Here is a 13785-nt window from a genome sequence, read left to right as displayed (position 1 = left end):
TTCCAGCTGCAGCACAGATCCTACTCTTCAGAGTTCAGAGCGAGGAAACACCTGGAATACAAGAAACAAAGACATCAGGGTTTAAAGTTCATGTCAGGTTGCATCTACAGGTAATTTACAGCTAGGATTGTAAAAATGAGCCATTCTGATACATTAATTAACAATAAATTAATTAAGTCAAAAGAATCTCTACATCTACATCACAGAGAGTTAAGATTAAAATTGAAAAGTTTGTAGCATCATGTACATCTTGCCCTACGAATAAAATCAAGAATACGACTGTATGTGACTGAAACTGTTCAAATAAACACCAGAGCCAAGAAAAATACTCACCAAATGTTGAAGGAAGCAGGTGAGGCAGCGTGGTGTAGCATACATGTTAACAGCTCTTCGTCTTGTTTTGGTCAGGCTGCCCCTAAAAGTTACAACAAAAAAAACACAATTAGTTTAAACTTAAAAATGTTAGTTATTGTAAAGTGTTTGGAGACAAGTGAATACAAATGAACTGATTCATGAAAGTTAACATTAAGTTTGTTCATCATGTCACATTGGGCCTGTTTTTTTGGGAGAGAGAGAGAGAGAGAGAGAGAGAGGTGTTACATCTGTGATCAGGTTCAGCTGTAGTGCATTAGTCCTTAATGTTGTTAGTTATCTGCCAGCTGTGTTTTATTTAGTTATAGTAGTTTACATGTTTATTGTTAGCCGATAAATCTGTCACCCAAAAGGAGAAGTTAATCAAATCCTTTTGAGGACCAAGACCTTGAAGCTCATCATACAGAGCACTGATAATAACTTTAATTATCTGTGGTTTTTAACATCCTCTCTCTCTAGAGCTGCTGGTTGAGTGTGTGAAGAACAAGGACTTAAAGAAGGTGAGTGACAGTTTCATCTCTCACTACAGACCTTTGCACCTCATTTCTACATACTCACATGTGTCTTTGAATTGAATCACCATCTGCAGGGAGCCGCACCTGGAGGGAGCCGCACCTGGAGGGAGCCGCACCTGGAGGGAGCCGACCTGACGTCACTCGACTCGTCCGGCTGCAGGTTACGTCATCACGCTGCCAGTGCAGGAAGCCAAGAGATGGTCCTCTACATCCTCCACAGGTGTGTGTACAGTCCTCCACGTGTTTGGTGCTCGTAGGTTGACAGTCAGACAAACTCCTCTTTTCATTTCTTCACCAGATTGAATAAGGAGTGAAAACTACAAGACACAAGAACATTTAGTTTAGTCATAACCAAAGTTCTACAATAAACAATAAACTAATACACGACAAAAGAAAGCTTAGTTGTTAACTTCAGTCCAGTGAAGAAACTTACATTTCTGTTGCTGCCTGCTGTGTGCAGCCTTGAAGATGAAAGAAGGAACCCTTAACTTCCTGCTTCCTTTATAGGCAGGGCTTGATGAGTCACTTCCTGTAGCAGTCTCTGACAGGCCAACAGGGGGTGCCATTGCACCATGTGTAGCTCATTTAAAGAATCTTAGTTGTTGTTTTTTTAACCATTAATGAATGTATGTGGGTTCTTTTCAAAATAGGAATATGATGTTTTTTTTTTCTTTCTGTATTTTAGTGTTTGAATAACTTGGAAACTTTCAATGACAGGCTTGTAAAACAAAAAGTCAGTTCAATCAATCTTTATTTTGTAGAGCGCCAACTCAATCCAAATGTTATCTCAAGACACAAAAAGCAGGTAAGAGAGAGTCTTGTCTGGGTTAAAGGCAGGGTCGGTCATTTTCTCAAAGTAGTATTCCCTCAGTGCTCTGTCTGCACCCACCCCAGAAGCAGACCTCAGCTCATTGCCTGCATTGTCAGGACCAAAAGACAATTTCAACCACAATCTTAAAAAGTGGATCTGGAGAAAATCACCCAAAAAACCAACCACCTTTTAAGTAGTTTTTAGTCGTTCCAGAAAAACTGCAGTAAGTACAGATTATATTTGTGCTTGAAAACATCTAACATTGAACTGAAACCATGAGGTTTTTAAAATGCTAAACACTTTATTTAAATGTTAACGGAGTGTAGATGATGATGCTTTCAAACTGCCTGTGTCTGTATCTGTGCTCTGATCTCTGTTCAGTCTATATGTGATGATATATGTGCCATCATAAACACAAGACACCAAAAGAAGCAGCAGGGGGGCCACTGTTGATGTCTGTTCCTCGGGTGATGTTGTCAGATGCTGTAATCTGACGCGCTCTCTCTCTCTCGCTCTCTCTCTCTCGCTCTCTCTCTCGCTCTCTCTCTCTCTCTCTCTCGACCAGGGGGGAGACGGTCCTTCACCGAGCTGCGTCCCTGTGTCAAAGAACTATCTGTCATTATCTGGTCCAAGCAGGAGCCTCGTTCATCAAGACAGACCTACAGGTACAGTTCAGCTGTAAGGTAAAAGGTAATTAAAACAACAGCTCAAAGGTAAATAAAACTAAACAACAGCTAAAAGGTAAATAAAACAACATCTAAAAGGTAAATAAAACAACATCTAAAAGGTAAATAAAACAGCTAAAAGGTAAATAAAACTAAACAACAGCTAAAAGGTAAATAAAACAACATCTAAAAGGTAAATAAAACAACATCTAAAAGGTAAATAAAACAACATCTAAAAGGTAAATAAAACAACATCTAAAAGGTAAATAAAACAACATCTAAAAGGTAAATAAAACAACAGCTAAAAGGTAAATAAAACAACAGCTAAAAGGTAAATAAAACAACATCTAAAAGGTAAATAAAACAGCTAAAAGGTAAATAAAACTAAACAACAGCTAAAAGGTAAATAAAACAACATCTAAAAGGTAAATAAAACAACAGCTAAAAGGTAAATAAAACAACAGCTAAAAGGTAAATAAAACAACAGCTAACAAGTCAACCAAAAAAGAAACAGCAGTCTGATTCATTTATTATTTAAGTGCAGTAACCAACAACTAACCACCAGAGGGCGCCCTCTCTATATAAAGTGATTTATAAACGATATAATGTATTTATTTTAAACCTATACATTTTAATTAGAGTCTTACATCATTGTTTGCTAAATTATTTATATTAAAGCTGCATGTTTACCTTAGACCTTTTCCTAGTAGCTTTCATTTTACTTTTCAAACTTTTAACCAATTTAATTAGTTTATTTTCCTTTGGTTTTCTCAATGAAAATACCACAAACCTTTTTATTGATTTAATTGAAATGATCAATTTGTTTGAATTTATTTTTATTTTTATTTTTATTTATTTTTTCTTACAGCTCATTGAGCTAGTTTAGATTAAACATAAATTAAAAGGAAACATTTACAAGTTAAAAAGGACTATCACAGACTTTTAGTTTAGGAGCATCTATGGCTCATTTACAGCTAGGATTGAACAATACATGAAAAGTAAATGGGCCATTCTGATACATTACTCATTTTAAATTAACTAACTGTTTCTTTCATCTGAAAATACTTCTTACCTTTGTGAAAGAAAAGTCAAATAATATTGTTGCCACGAGCGGAGCAAATACGAGGAGGAGCAACCTGTACAAACAGCTGGATGACAAGAATAGACTAAAGTCAAAGACAAGACACAACATTAGAAGCACAGTTTGAAGACAACCTGCTTAAAGATTCTAAATACAAATACTTTCATTTTCTCAATTCTTATTACTTGATGTCCTTTTCTTGTAATAATTCACAGGATGATGAGATCAACCAACAGAGTCTGGCTGAGAAACTCAAGGAGCAGAAGATGGACACAAATCCGTTTGTACATCTCCACAAAACTCTGGAGGCACCACAAGCAGCTCAGCCGCCTCAGAGACCAGATCCAAGACCAGCAGAGGATGATGGACGAGCTCATTCATTTACAATCATAAACTACTTCAATTAGAAGTGCCAGATTTTATCAAGCAGACATCAACATTAACTCTGGCCACATTATACATTTTATTTTCCTCCTTTTTGTTTGAACCAGGGCCTGTTACTGGAGCAGACTCATGACAGACAGCTGGAGAAAGATGCAACACTACAGAAGCTCATGTATGTACCAGCTAACACATCACATCTCCATTATTCATTAGTCTGTGTGTCCTCAATTCATCCACATTTTGTGTCCAGACTGCTGAATGATCAGAGGATCTGAAGGGCCTCCAGGACACGGTGTGAGTATTTCATCCCCCCATTTAAAGTGTCATGTCATTTAAAAACCCAACAGCTTTTGGTCCTCCTTGTCTGAACTCAGCTGAGGGTAGTGTTGTAGTCAAGAGCACACTAAGACCACACAGAGTCACAAATATGTTTGTGTGCAGGGGACGTTTTACTCACTTGGAGCGTAACACCAGGAAGGTTGTGGTCGTAACCGGGGACTGAAGTTATTTGATGTTTTTTCCTTCTAGTCCCAGACCGAGACCTTCAAAATGTGGACTCTGATTGGCCTGTTTTTGTTAACGATGCTGAGGTTACCAAAGCAACAGATCACAAAAGTTCAAACGGACTCAGGAGAAGATTGAGAAACATCCATCCAACGCAAGCAGACGAAATCATTTGAATGATCACCTGTCTGTCCATGTAGCTTTGTTTCTTTTCATCTGAACTCCTCGGTCTTCTTATATCTGTGAATCTGTAGCTCTGGATTTATCAACAGGAAGTGCTCTGGTTATTAACAGGAAGTGCTCTGGATTTATCAACAGGAAGTGCTCTGGATTTATCAACAGGAAGTGCTCTGGTTATTAACAGGAAGTGCTCTGGATTTATTAACAGGAAGTGCTCTGGATTTATCAACAGGAAGTGCTCTGGATTTATCAACAGGAAGTTATAAAGGAAACAGGAAGTTGAGGATTCTTTCTTTAATCTGCACACAGCAGGCAGCAGCAGAAATGTGAGTTCCTGTCCTGAAGTTAAAGTTTAACATTAGCATGTAGCTTAACATTAGCATGTAGCTTAACATTAGCCTTGTTATAATTTGTGACGTATTGCATCTGATGTAGCATACCACGTGGTTTAGCATTAGCATGTAGCTTAGCATTAGCATGTAGCTTAACATTAGCCTCGTTATAATTTGTGACGTATTGCATCTGATGTAGCATACCACGTGGCTTAGCATTAGCATGTAGCTTAGCATTAGCATGTAGCCGCCATATCTGTCTTCAATGCAGCATTCAGTATTATGAGTTTGGTGAGTCAGAGCGACACACACAATGAGTCATGACATGTCAAAGAAGACGATTGAAACAGCTTGAACAACTTTGAAAAAACAGTTTTTATTTCAAGTCAAACATTTTTAACCTTCTCTACAGATAGATGAACCAGACCTTTTCATTTCTACTCACATGAGTCATGCTGTGCTCCTCCATGAGGAACCTCTTTGTCTCTGTTAGTCTAAACTAAATGTAAACTTTGTTAGTCTAAACTAAATGTAAACTTTGTCTTTGTTAGTCTAAACTAAATGTAAACTTTGTCTTTGTTAGTTCAAACTAAATGTAAACTTTGTTAGTTCAAACTAAATGTAAACTTTGTTGGTCTAAACTAAATGTAAACTTTGTCTTTGTTAGTTCAAACTAAATGTAAACTTTGTCTTTGTTAGTTCAAACTAAATGTAAACTTTGTCTTTGTTAGTTCAAACTAAATGTAAACTTTGTCTTTGTTAGTTCAAACTAAATGTAAACTTTGTCTTTGTTAGTTCAAACTAAATGTAAACTTTGTCTTTGTTAGTTCAAAATAAATGTAGACTTTGTCTTTGTTAGTTCAAACTAAATGTAGACTTTGTCTTTGTTAGTCTAAACTAAATGTAAACTTTGTCTTTGTTGGTCTAAACTAAATGTAAACTTTGTCTTTGTTCGTTCAAACTAAATGTAAACATTGTCTTTGTTGGTCTAAACTAAATGTAAACTTTGTCTTTGTTGGTCTAAACTAAATGTAAACTTTGTCTTTGTTAGTTCAAACTAAATGTAAACTTTGTCTTTGTTAGTTCAAAATAAATGTAGACTTTGTCTTTGTTAGTTCAAACTAAATGTAGACTTTGTCTTTGTTAGTCTAAACTAAATGTAAACTTTGTCTTTGTTGGTCTAAACTAAATGTAAACTTTGTCTTTGTTCGTTCAAACTAAATGTAAACATTGTCTTTGTTGGTCTAAACTAAATGTAAACTTTGTCTTTGGTCTAAACTAAATGTAAACTTTGTCTTTGAATTGCAGGAGCTGCACCTGAAGGGAGCAAAGAGATGATCTCCTCTTTTCATTTCTTCACCAGATTGAAGGAGTGAAAACTACAAGACACAAGAAGTTTAGTCATTACCAAAGTTCTGTATAAATTCAAACAATAAACTAATACAAGTTGTTGCAAATGCTAAGCTACATGCTAATGCTAAACCTTAACTTCAGTACAGGAACTTACATTTCTGTTGCTGCGTGCTGTGTGCAGATTAGAGAAAGAACCCTGAACTTCCTGTTTCCTTTATAACTTCCTGTTCCCTGAATTAACAGAGGAGAGGTGTTCTTGGTGTTCACATATCATGTAAACAGTGTCTCTAGTGACTTCACTGATGCTCCATATTTTACTTGAGCTCCTTTTAACTTTGAACCATATTATCCTGATATATGATTGACCATATGTATATATAATAAATCAAATCTTATGTCATGGTGGAAACAATGAACCATTAATGAATTTAGGTTAGTACACTATATTTAATTCATTAAGTCATCCAACACTTTCAAATAAAGGGTCTGACATGTTCACAGAACCTCAGACACTCTTGATTTTCTTTTTCATAAACCTGTACTTGTGTTACTCATGAAACATCAGGGGGAACTAGCAGTTCCAGGTACTGTAGAAGCTGGATTTGAACCAGCGTGTATGTATTGCAGATGCCAGGACAATTCCACTTGGCCACTGGTCCCTTCCTACTTGGAGATTTGTTCCGGGCGTATTTATCATCGTCATTTCAGATTTTCACTATAAAACTTTGCCTGTTAAGATTCCAATCCTCCATCACCAGACACAGTGGGATTTGAACCTAGGCTCGCCACCTACAGAGTTTAGAAACTGCAATCTTATCCACTACACTACCGATACCTTCACACTATGAGATGTGTTCCGGGCGTATTTATCTTCATCATTTCAGATGTTAGACTTTAAAATTCACTGAGTCCTGATAAGACTTGAACCCACAACCTTCAGAGTCCAAGACCTCCTTCTATCTCTTGAGCCACAGAGACAGATGCTTGATTATGTTTCTCAGATCTCTTGAGTCTTTCCATTGGATCAACACCTTTAAGATAATGGTGTGTGTCCTGTGGATCCATACTGGCAGGTGCTTTACTGTGTTTCTCCTCTGGAGTCTTTCATTTAGGACCGACACCTTTAAAATTCACTGAGTCCTGGTAAGACTTGAACCCACGACCTCCAGACTCCAAGTCCTCCATCTATCTCCTGAGCCACAGAGACAGATGCAGACAGATGTTTCCTGCTGGATCTGTGTGTTGTTTTGTTCAAGTCTAAAATTTGTTTTTTAATCTACGTTAAATAAATGATTTATATTTCTATATATTTTGTCCAGACAAGAATAAACAGCAGCTTTCAGCAGCAGCTCACGACTTCCTTATGCAGCGGTCTTGGACGTAACATCTCGTGTTACAACGATAAACATAGTAGTGTCTGTCATGGTGCTGTGGCGCCCTCTGTCTGCATTTGTTTGGCTTCCTGGCTTGGCAGACAGCAGGCGGAGTCAGGAAGGCCATTAGTCCACCTGGGTACACCTGAGTCCATCAGGACTCTGCTTATAAGTGGCTTCCAGTCTAACTTGTCTCCCCTCTCTTTCTCCCAGGCCTCCATCAACTGGTTTGATTTTGTTCCCACTTTACTACACTCATCCATACATTGCATTCATGACTGATTTACATAATTATGATTATTTGATAATAAATTTACTTCCTTTTAAACCTTGTTTCATGTGTGATACCCTTCCTTTGTCACTTCCTGCAACAACTCTAAAATTAAGGATGACCTCATGTTTACTTAACCATCTTTTGCACTATTATCCTATTTAGCCTTGTACATATTAGTCTTTGCTTGTAAGTTTATTGTTGATATTTAATATTATACCTTTGTACAAAGAGAGCATAGTTTACTAAAGTAAAATTCCTTGAGTGTTGGGATGCAGCTGGCCAGTAAAGCTGATTCTGAAGGATTTCTGTGGCTTTGATAACTGTTGGAATTATTTGGCCTCTTTAATAATACTAATCGGTGTTGTATTTTATATCGTTGGAAAGCCTGATCAGTCACCTTTACAACGAGGTATAACTTGTAAGCATCGTGCATTCATGGAACGTGCAACACAGCTAAACGTGTGAGTAGCACTCTAAAGAAATGTGCCAAAATGGACACAGCAGTAGTTTTATTACAATAAAATATTGAACAGACATGATGACCTCTGTGTTTTGTACACGTTACGTCAGCACAATACAATAAGGTGTGACAGGTGAGGGGGTTACATCCAGCCAGTCCCCTTCCCCCCCACTATCCTCCAGCCCCCATTGGGTAGGAGCTCAAAGCTTTCTTAATGTTGTTTTATTATGTTCCAGGTTTTAGGTGGAGTTATGAGTTTTGTATGTTGAGCTGATTTAAGGAGTTATGACCTCCTTTAGACATGGACACACAGCGCTGGTATTACTTCCTGATCGAGGTAGCATCAGTGTCCTGTTAAAAGTTAAACTCTCTTTAACCCGTCAAAGGAGAAGTGATTCAAATCATTTTCAGGGAAAATAGTTAACTGTAACATCCAGGACACTGATGCTACCTTCAGGATAACGTTAGATCAGGAAGTAATACCAGCACTGGATGTCCATGTCTAAAGGAGGTCATAACTCCTTAAATCAGCTTTAACATAACATAACATAACATAACATAATGCTATGTAGCTGTCGACTAACGATACCTAATAGATTAAAAAATAATAATGTAGTTTTATATTAAACACCTGATGTTCCTCAACTCTAAATAGACTTCTAGCTGATCAAAAAGGATGAAGTCAAATGATTAAAATAACTGAGTCTAAACATCTATACCACCTAAAACCTGGAACATAATAAAACAACATTAAGAAAGCTTTGAGTCTCCTACCTGAGCAGGAAGACGGCCACCGATGAGGGCTCCTCCTGGAAGACGTCGACAGAGTTCCTGTTGGAGAAGAAAAACACATTTTAGTTCATCAAGTTAATAAAACTCAAAATGTTTGTGATTATAAAACATTATGATGACTGGAATAAACCTGAGTTTCATCATTCACTGTAAATTATCTGTGTTTAACTTCACTTTAAGGCTTTTGGATGAGACTGAAGCAAACTTAAATAAAAGTTTAAATGTAGTATATAATATAGAAACATTAAGTATAAGGTCTTAAGAAACATCTTAACAGATTTATCTTATATTATAAGTTCTATAAGTTTGTTTAACTTTCACCTGATCGAGCTTTGGGGGGAAAGAAAATGCTCTATACATTTATATATATAATATATATTCAGAGTTGTAATTGATCTGTGATATTATCAATAAACTTAATATAATGGAGCACATAAGGTAGGTGAAGAAGAGTTATGAGCATATGAAAGTTAATAAAATCAAGGCAAGGAAGAAGAATTTTTAAACAACCTTTTTAACTTTTAAATGTTTCATTTTAATTTAAGTGTTTAATCTGAACGATCTCATTGAGCTGTAAGATGTACTCTTATATCAAAATATTTGAATCCTAATCAAATAAGAAGATTTAATCAAATTAATCATTTCAATTAAATCAATAAAAAGGTTTTGTGGTATTTTCATTAAGAAAAACTAAAAACTAATTTAATTAACTAAAAGGTAAAAATTCAGCTTTAATATAAATAATTTACCATACAATGATGTAATCTTAAATATCAAATTACTTTATTGACTTACAAAATTAACTGTCACAAAAACAAAAACTCTAATTAAAGTTAAAGGTTTAAAATAAATGCATTATATCGTTTATAAATCACTTTATATAGAGAGGGCGCCCTCTGGTGGTTAGTTGTTGGTTACTGCACTTAAATAATAAATGAATCAGACTGCTGTTTCTTTGAGTAAATTAAACACAGAAGGCTGGATGAAGAGCTTTTACTTTTTAAATGAAATAAATGAAGTTTATTCATATTACTTTATCAAGATGAACATTTAATCTCTGAGCTCTGTGAACAGTAATGTTTAGAAAATCATTTTACCTCGGAGCTACAGCACAGAGCGAGGAAACACCTGCACACACCTGTACAAAGAAACAAGAAGAAAACCCTGAATGTTGAGTTCAAACAACAACTTTCTCTTCACTTTTGTTTGAATCTCTCAGACACACGATGTTGTTATGGTTCAGTTAGCATTAGCATTAGCATACAAGCATACAAACACGTTTTCTCTTCTTCTTCTTCGTCTTCAATTCTTCTTTTCGCAGCATTTTCATCCAAACTCGGACAGCCGTCATCCGCTCGAGTGGTCCGGGGTCGATATTAAGACCCTTTTTCAAACCGACCCCTACACCAGGGCTCTCCAACAGGTAGCTCTTCATCAAGGTGTAGGTCGAAATACAGCGGCAGGCTTTGGGACAAACTTCCCTCTCTCAGGTGGAAACAGGAACTGTGTGTTACCATGGTTACTCAGCGGTATCTTACAGGAACTGTGTGTTACCGTGGTTACTCAGCGGTATCTTACAGGAACTGTGTGTTACCGTGGTTACTCAGCGGTATCTTACAGGAACTGTGTGTTACCATGGTTACTCAGCGGCATCTTGCGGGAACGGCTTTTTTTTTATAGCTAATGCATTCTGTAAAAATCTTTATGTAGCCTAGATTATTCTTCCTCTTTATTTATATTAGTGTAGACTTATAACAAAACTATTAGATTGAGTCTACATTGTTTATTGTAATTTATAATTTAAGTTAATTTATTGTAATTTATAATTTAAGTTAATTTATTGTAATTTATAATTTAAGTTAATTTATTGTAATTTTTTTTTTATCAGGGTGTCCTAAATTAATGCAAAGACAAGGATATTGTTGAACATCAGAGCAGCACAAAGTGTATTCTTTTGTTGTTGAATTGAGATTTCACAAAGACATCAAAAGTAAATATAAAACACTTTACAATAAATAAACATGTATTTGATCCTCAATAAAATACACATTGTTGTTGTTTGTATGAGGATATTAAATGTCTGTCTTAGTTGGAGCAGTGTTTGAACTCACAGGTTGCTGTCTCCATGACGACCGGACACAATAGGCGTTGCACGTGATCCGAAAGTCGGCTTTTTAATAATAAGTCTTTCCACAAGTGGAAGTGCACACACCTGGTATTATTCTATTATTGTATTTTGTCTGCCTTTATTTAACTGATGTACATATGTTTTATTTCTGTTTTTATTTTTAATAATTTTATTCCTGTTTCCTGTTTTCTTGAGCTGCTGTAATGCAAACATTTCCCCTGTGGGGGATCAATAAAGTTTATCTTTATCTTTAAGAGGACACATTTCTGTTATAGTGACTGTTGGATGTAATTGTAACCCAGTGCCAGCAGAGGGCAGCAGTGTGATATGAATGCATGATGCAGCGGTTAATTAGACCTGACCTGTTAACCTCCAGGTGAGCTGTGTTGTAATATTTACAGTGTATGGTTGTAAAGTGTAGAAGTTACATTACAGCCAGCCTGATTGAAGATGGAATATCTGCCTCTTATTTAACCTCTACGCCACCATCACATCTGCCTGTCTGTTTGCAGTACATTAGGCCAGTTTAAAATCATCTCCAAGGGGAGTAAATCTAGAATCTAGTGAGACATTGTGTAATTAAGCTCTTTTCTGTGACAACAGGCTCAGACTGTGGTTAACTTTTTTACATCACAGCAACACAGATATATATATTTACACACTTTATTTCAAGAGAAGTATGGAGTTACCCTTTAAAATCCCAAAACAAACAGTAGATCCAAAACTATTGTTCAGGGATGCAGCATTAAAAAAACAATTACATAAGGGGGGTACGTTTTGTAACAAAGCGCTAAAACCTAACATGACAATCTATAACATAAACCACCATGTTCACACAACACTTTTTTATTTACTTGTATTACTTGTATGTATTTACACACGACTGAAATGAACAAGGCAACTTTTAAATATAAGTGAAATTCAAAAAACATAATAATAGTAATAATTGAAAAAAGAGTAAATGATAGAATCTAGTGAGACATTGTGTAATTATGAACATAAATGATCATCTTTGATAATATGTAAGCCTTCCTGTAAAGGTGTTTTAAATACCATCCCAACAAGTTGTTCAGCACTTTTGACAGAAAGCGTTTTAGTGTTTTAACAGGCCTCTCTATTCACAATATGCTGTACTTTAACCACAAAGAACAGATAATCTATGGAAAGCTCCCATCCATGGTGGTCGACCACTGTGGCTGTTCTTGAGGAGACCCTGGTGTCTGCAGGACAAATTTAGAAGCTTTGTTTTCAGTGAAAGGGATGCAAAATATTTTGTCTCAAGTCTAAACTAAAACCCAGGAGCATCCCATTTAGAAAGGGGCACAAGGATTACTTCCAAGGACAGAAGTTTGGCTTACAGCTGATTTTAAAACATAAAATATGATAAAAACAACAGAAACTGTGGTCCTACTTTAGGTTTTAGCTCTGCATGTATGTGCTTAGCATAGCTCCTCAATGCATCATGCCTTCTTTGGAGCATTATATTTATGTGCATCCTGAGACATTACAAACTATACTTCATGTCCACAAAGTGCAATGAACATCAGGGGAATTATTACAGAAAACCAAGGAAGTTCACAGCTTTGAGGCAGCTGTCACTTGTCCTTCATGAAGTTGTTTTTTCCTCATGTGTCGCACTGTTAACTCGTGCTGATGCTTTCCAAATCTGACGCACTCGATGACATCTATGAATGCAAGCACATGTGTTAGTAAAGAGATAATATACAACGAAAGTCATTCATCACTATAAACGAAGATAAAACATAAGAAACATTATAGGAGAACATATTCTAAAGTGCACATAGATTGAAAACTTGTCCTGACTTGAACCTTGACCAGAACAGTCCCTGCTTCTTCCATGTGTGCCTTTAATTTTTTTTAAACATGAACCTAATGACTCTGAGCTGTCAGGTTGTCCTTCCCTCGTCCCAAAGCTTGTTTTCAAACTCCTCTCTGTGATCTGTGCTGAGATGCATCACAGTGATTTGAGTGATAGAAAATACCTTCAGGAGCATTAAGCATGCAAAGTCAGTTTGTCAACTAGAAACTAACTCTGTGGTTGCTGCTCTGCCTTTCCTTGCAGCATAATAATTTAACAGAGTAAGTTGTCTGAGCATGCTCTGAGTTAATGGGTGGAATTGAAGTATTACTGAAAGTGAAAGGCTGAGCCTGTGTTGGACTGAGAGACTTGTTTTTTTTTTTTTTTGATGAAGTTGTCCACAACTTCAGAACTTAATGTTTGAATGCAAGTGCAGTATTGTAAAAGATTTTCAAAGCTTGGTGTTTTATAGCTTCAATGCACAACACATTGGAAGTATAACAAACAACTTGACACAAGAGTTGTCCGGTTCCATTAAATTATCCGGATCGTGTTCACATGACTGCCAAACATCAACTGGGATCATTTCAAAGCATGGTTTGGCAAGTTAAGTTGTAATAAAGTGGGTTGAGGACAAAGGGCTTATGATCTTGAATCAAACCTTTTTGTGCAGTTGAGAAAGTGTATTACTTTTTCTGTGTCCTTTACTTGAATCTTGTATGTTTGGGAAATGTCATCTTTT

The 13785-nt window shown here is 36.3% G+C and overlaps 1 protein-coding gene across 1 annotated transcript; it reads left to right on the top strand.

The window, feature by feature from the left end:
- Positions 1-336: 336 nt before the first annotated feature.
- LOC110004437 (diacylglycerol kinase zeta-like) lies at positions 337-6597 on the top strand. Its single transcript, XM_065952272.1, has 8 exons — positions 337-352; positions 832-872; positions 962-1107; positions 2264-2363; positions 3660-4000; positions 4079-4122; positions 4769-4838; positions 6153-6597. Exons 1-5 carry the CDS (start codon positions 337-339, stop codon positions 3849-3851), a joined length of 495 nt encoding a protein of 164 aa, XP_065808344.1. The 3' UTR covers positions 3852-4000; positions 4079-4122; positions 4769-4838; positions 6153-6597.
- Positions 6598-13785: the final 7188 nt, after the last annotated feature.

The sequence above is a fragment of the Labrus bergylta genome, chromosome 24, assembly GCF_963930695.1.
Source record: "Labrus bergylta chromosome 24, fLabBer1.1, whole genome shotgun sequence".
Lineage (NCBI taxonomy): Eukaryota > Metazoa > Chordata > Actinopteri > Labriformes > Labridae > Labrus > Labrus bergylta.
This window is presented reverse-complemented; position numbering and strand designations above follow the sequence as displayed.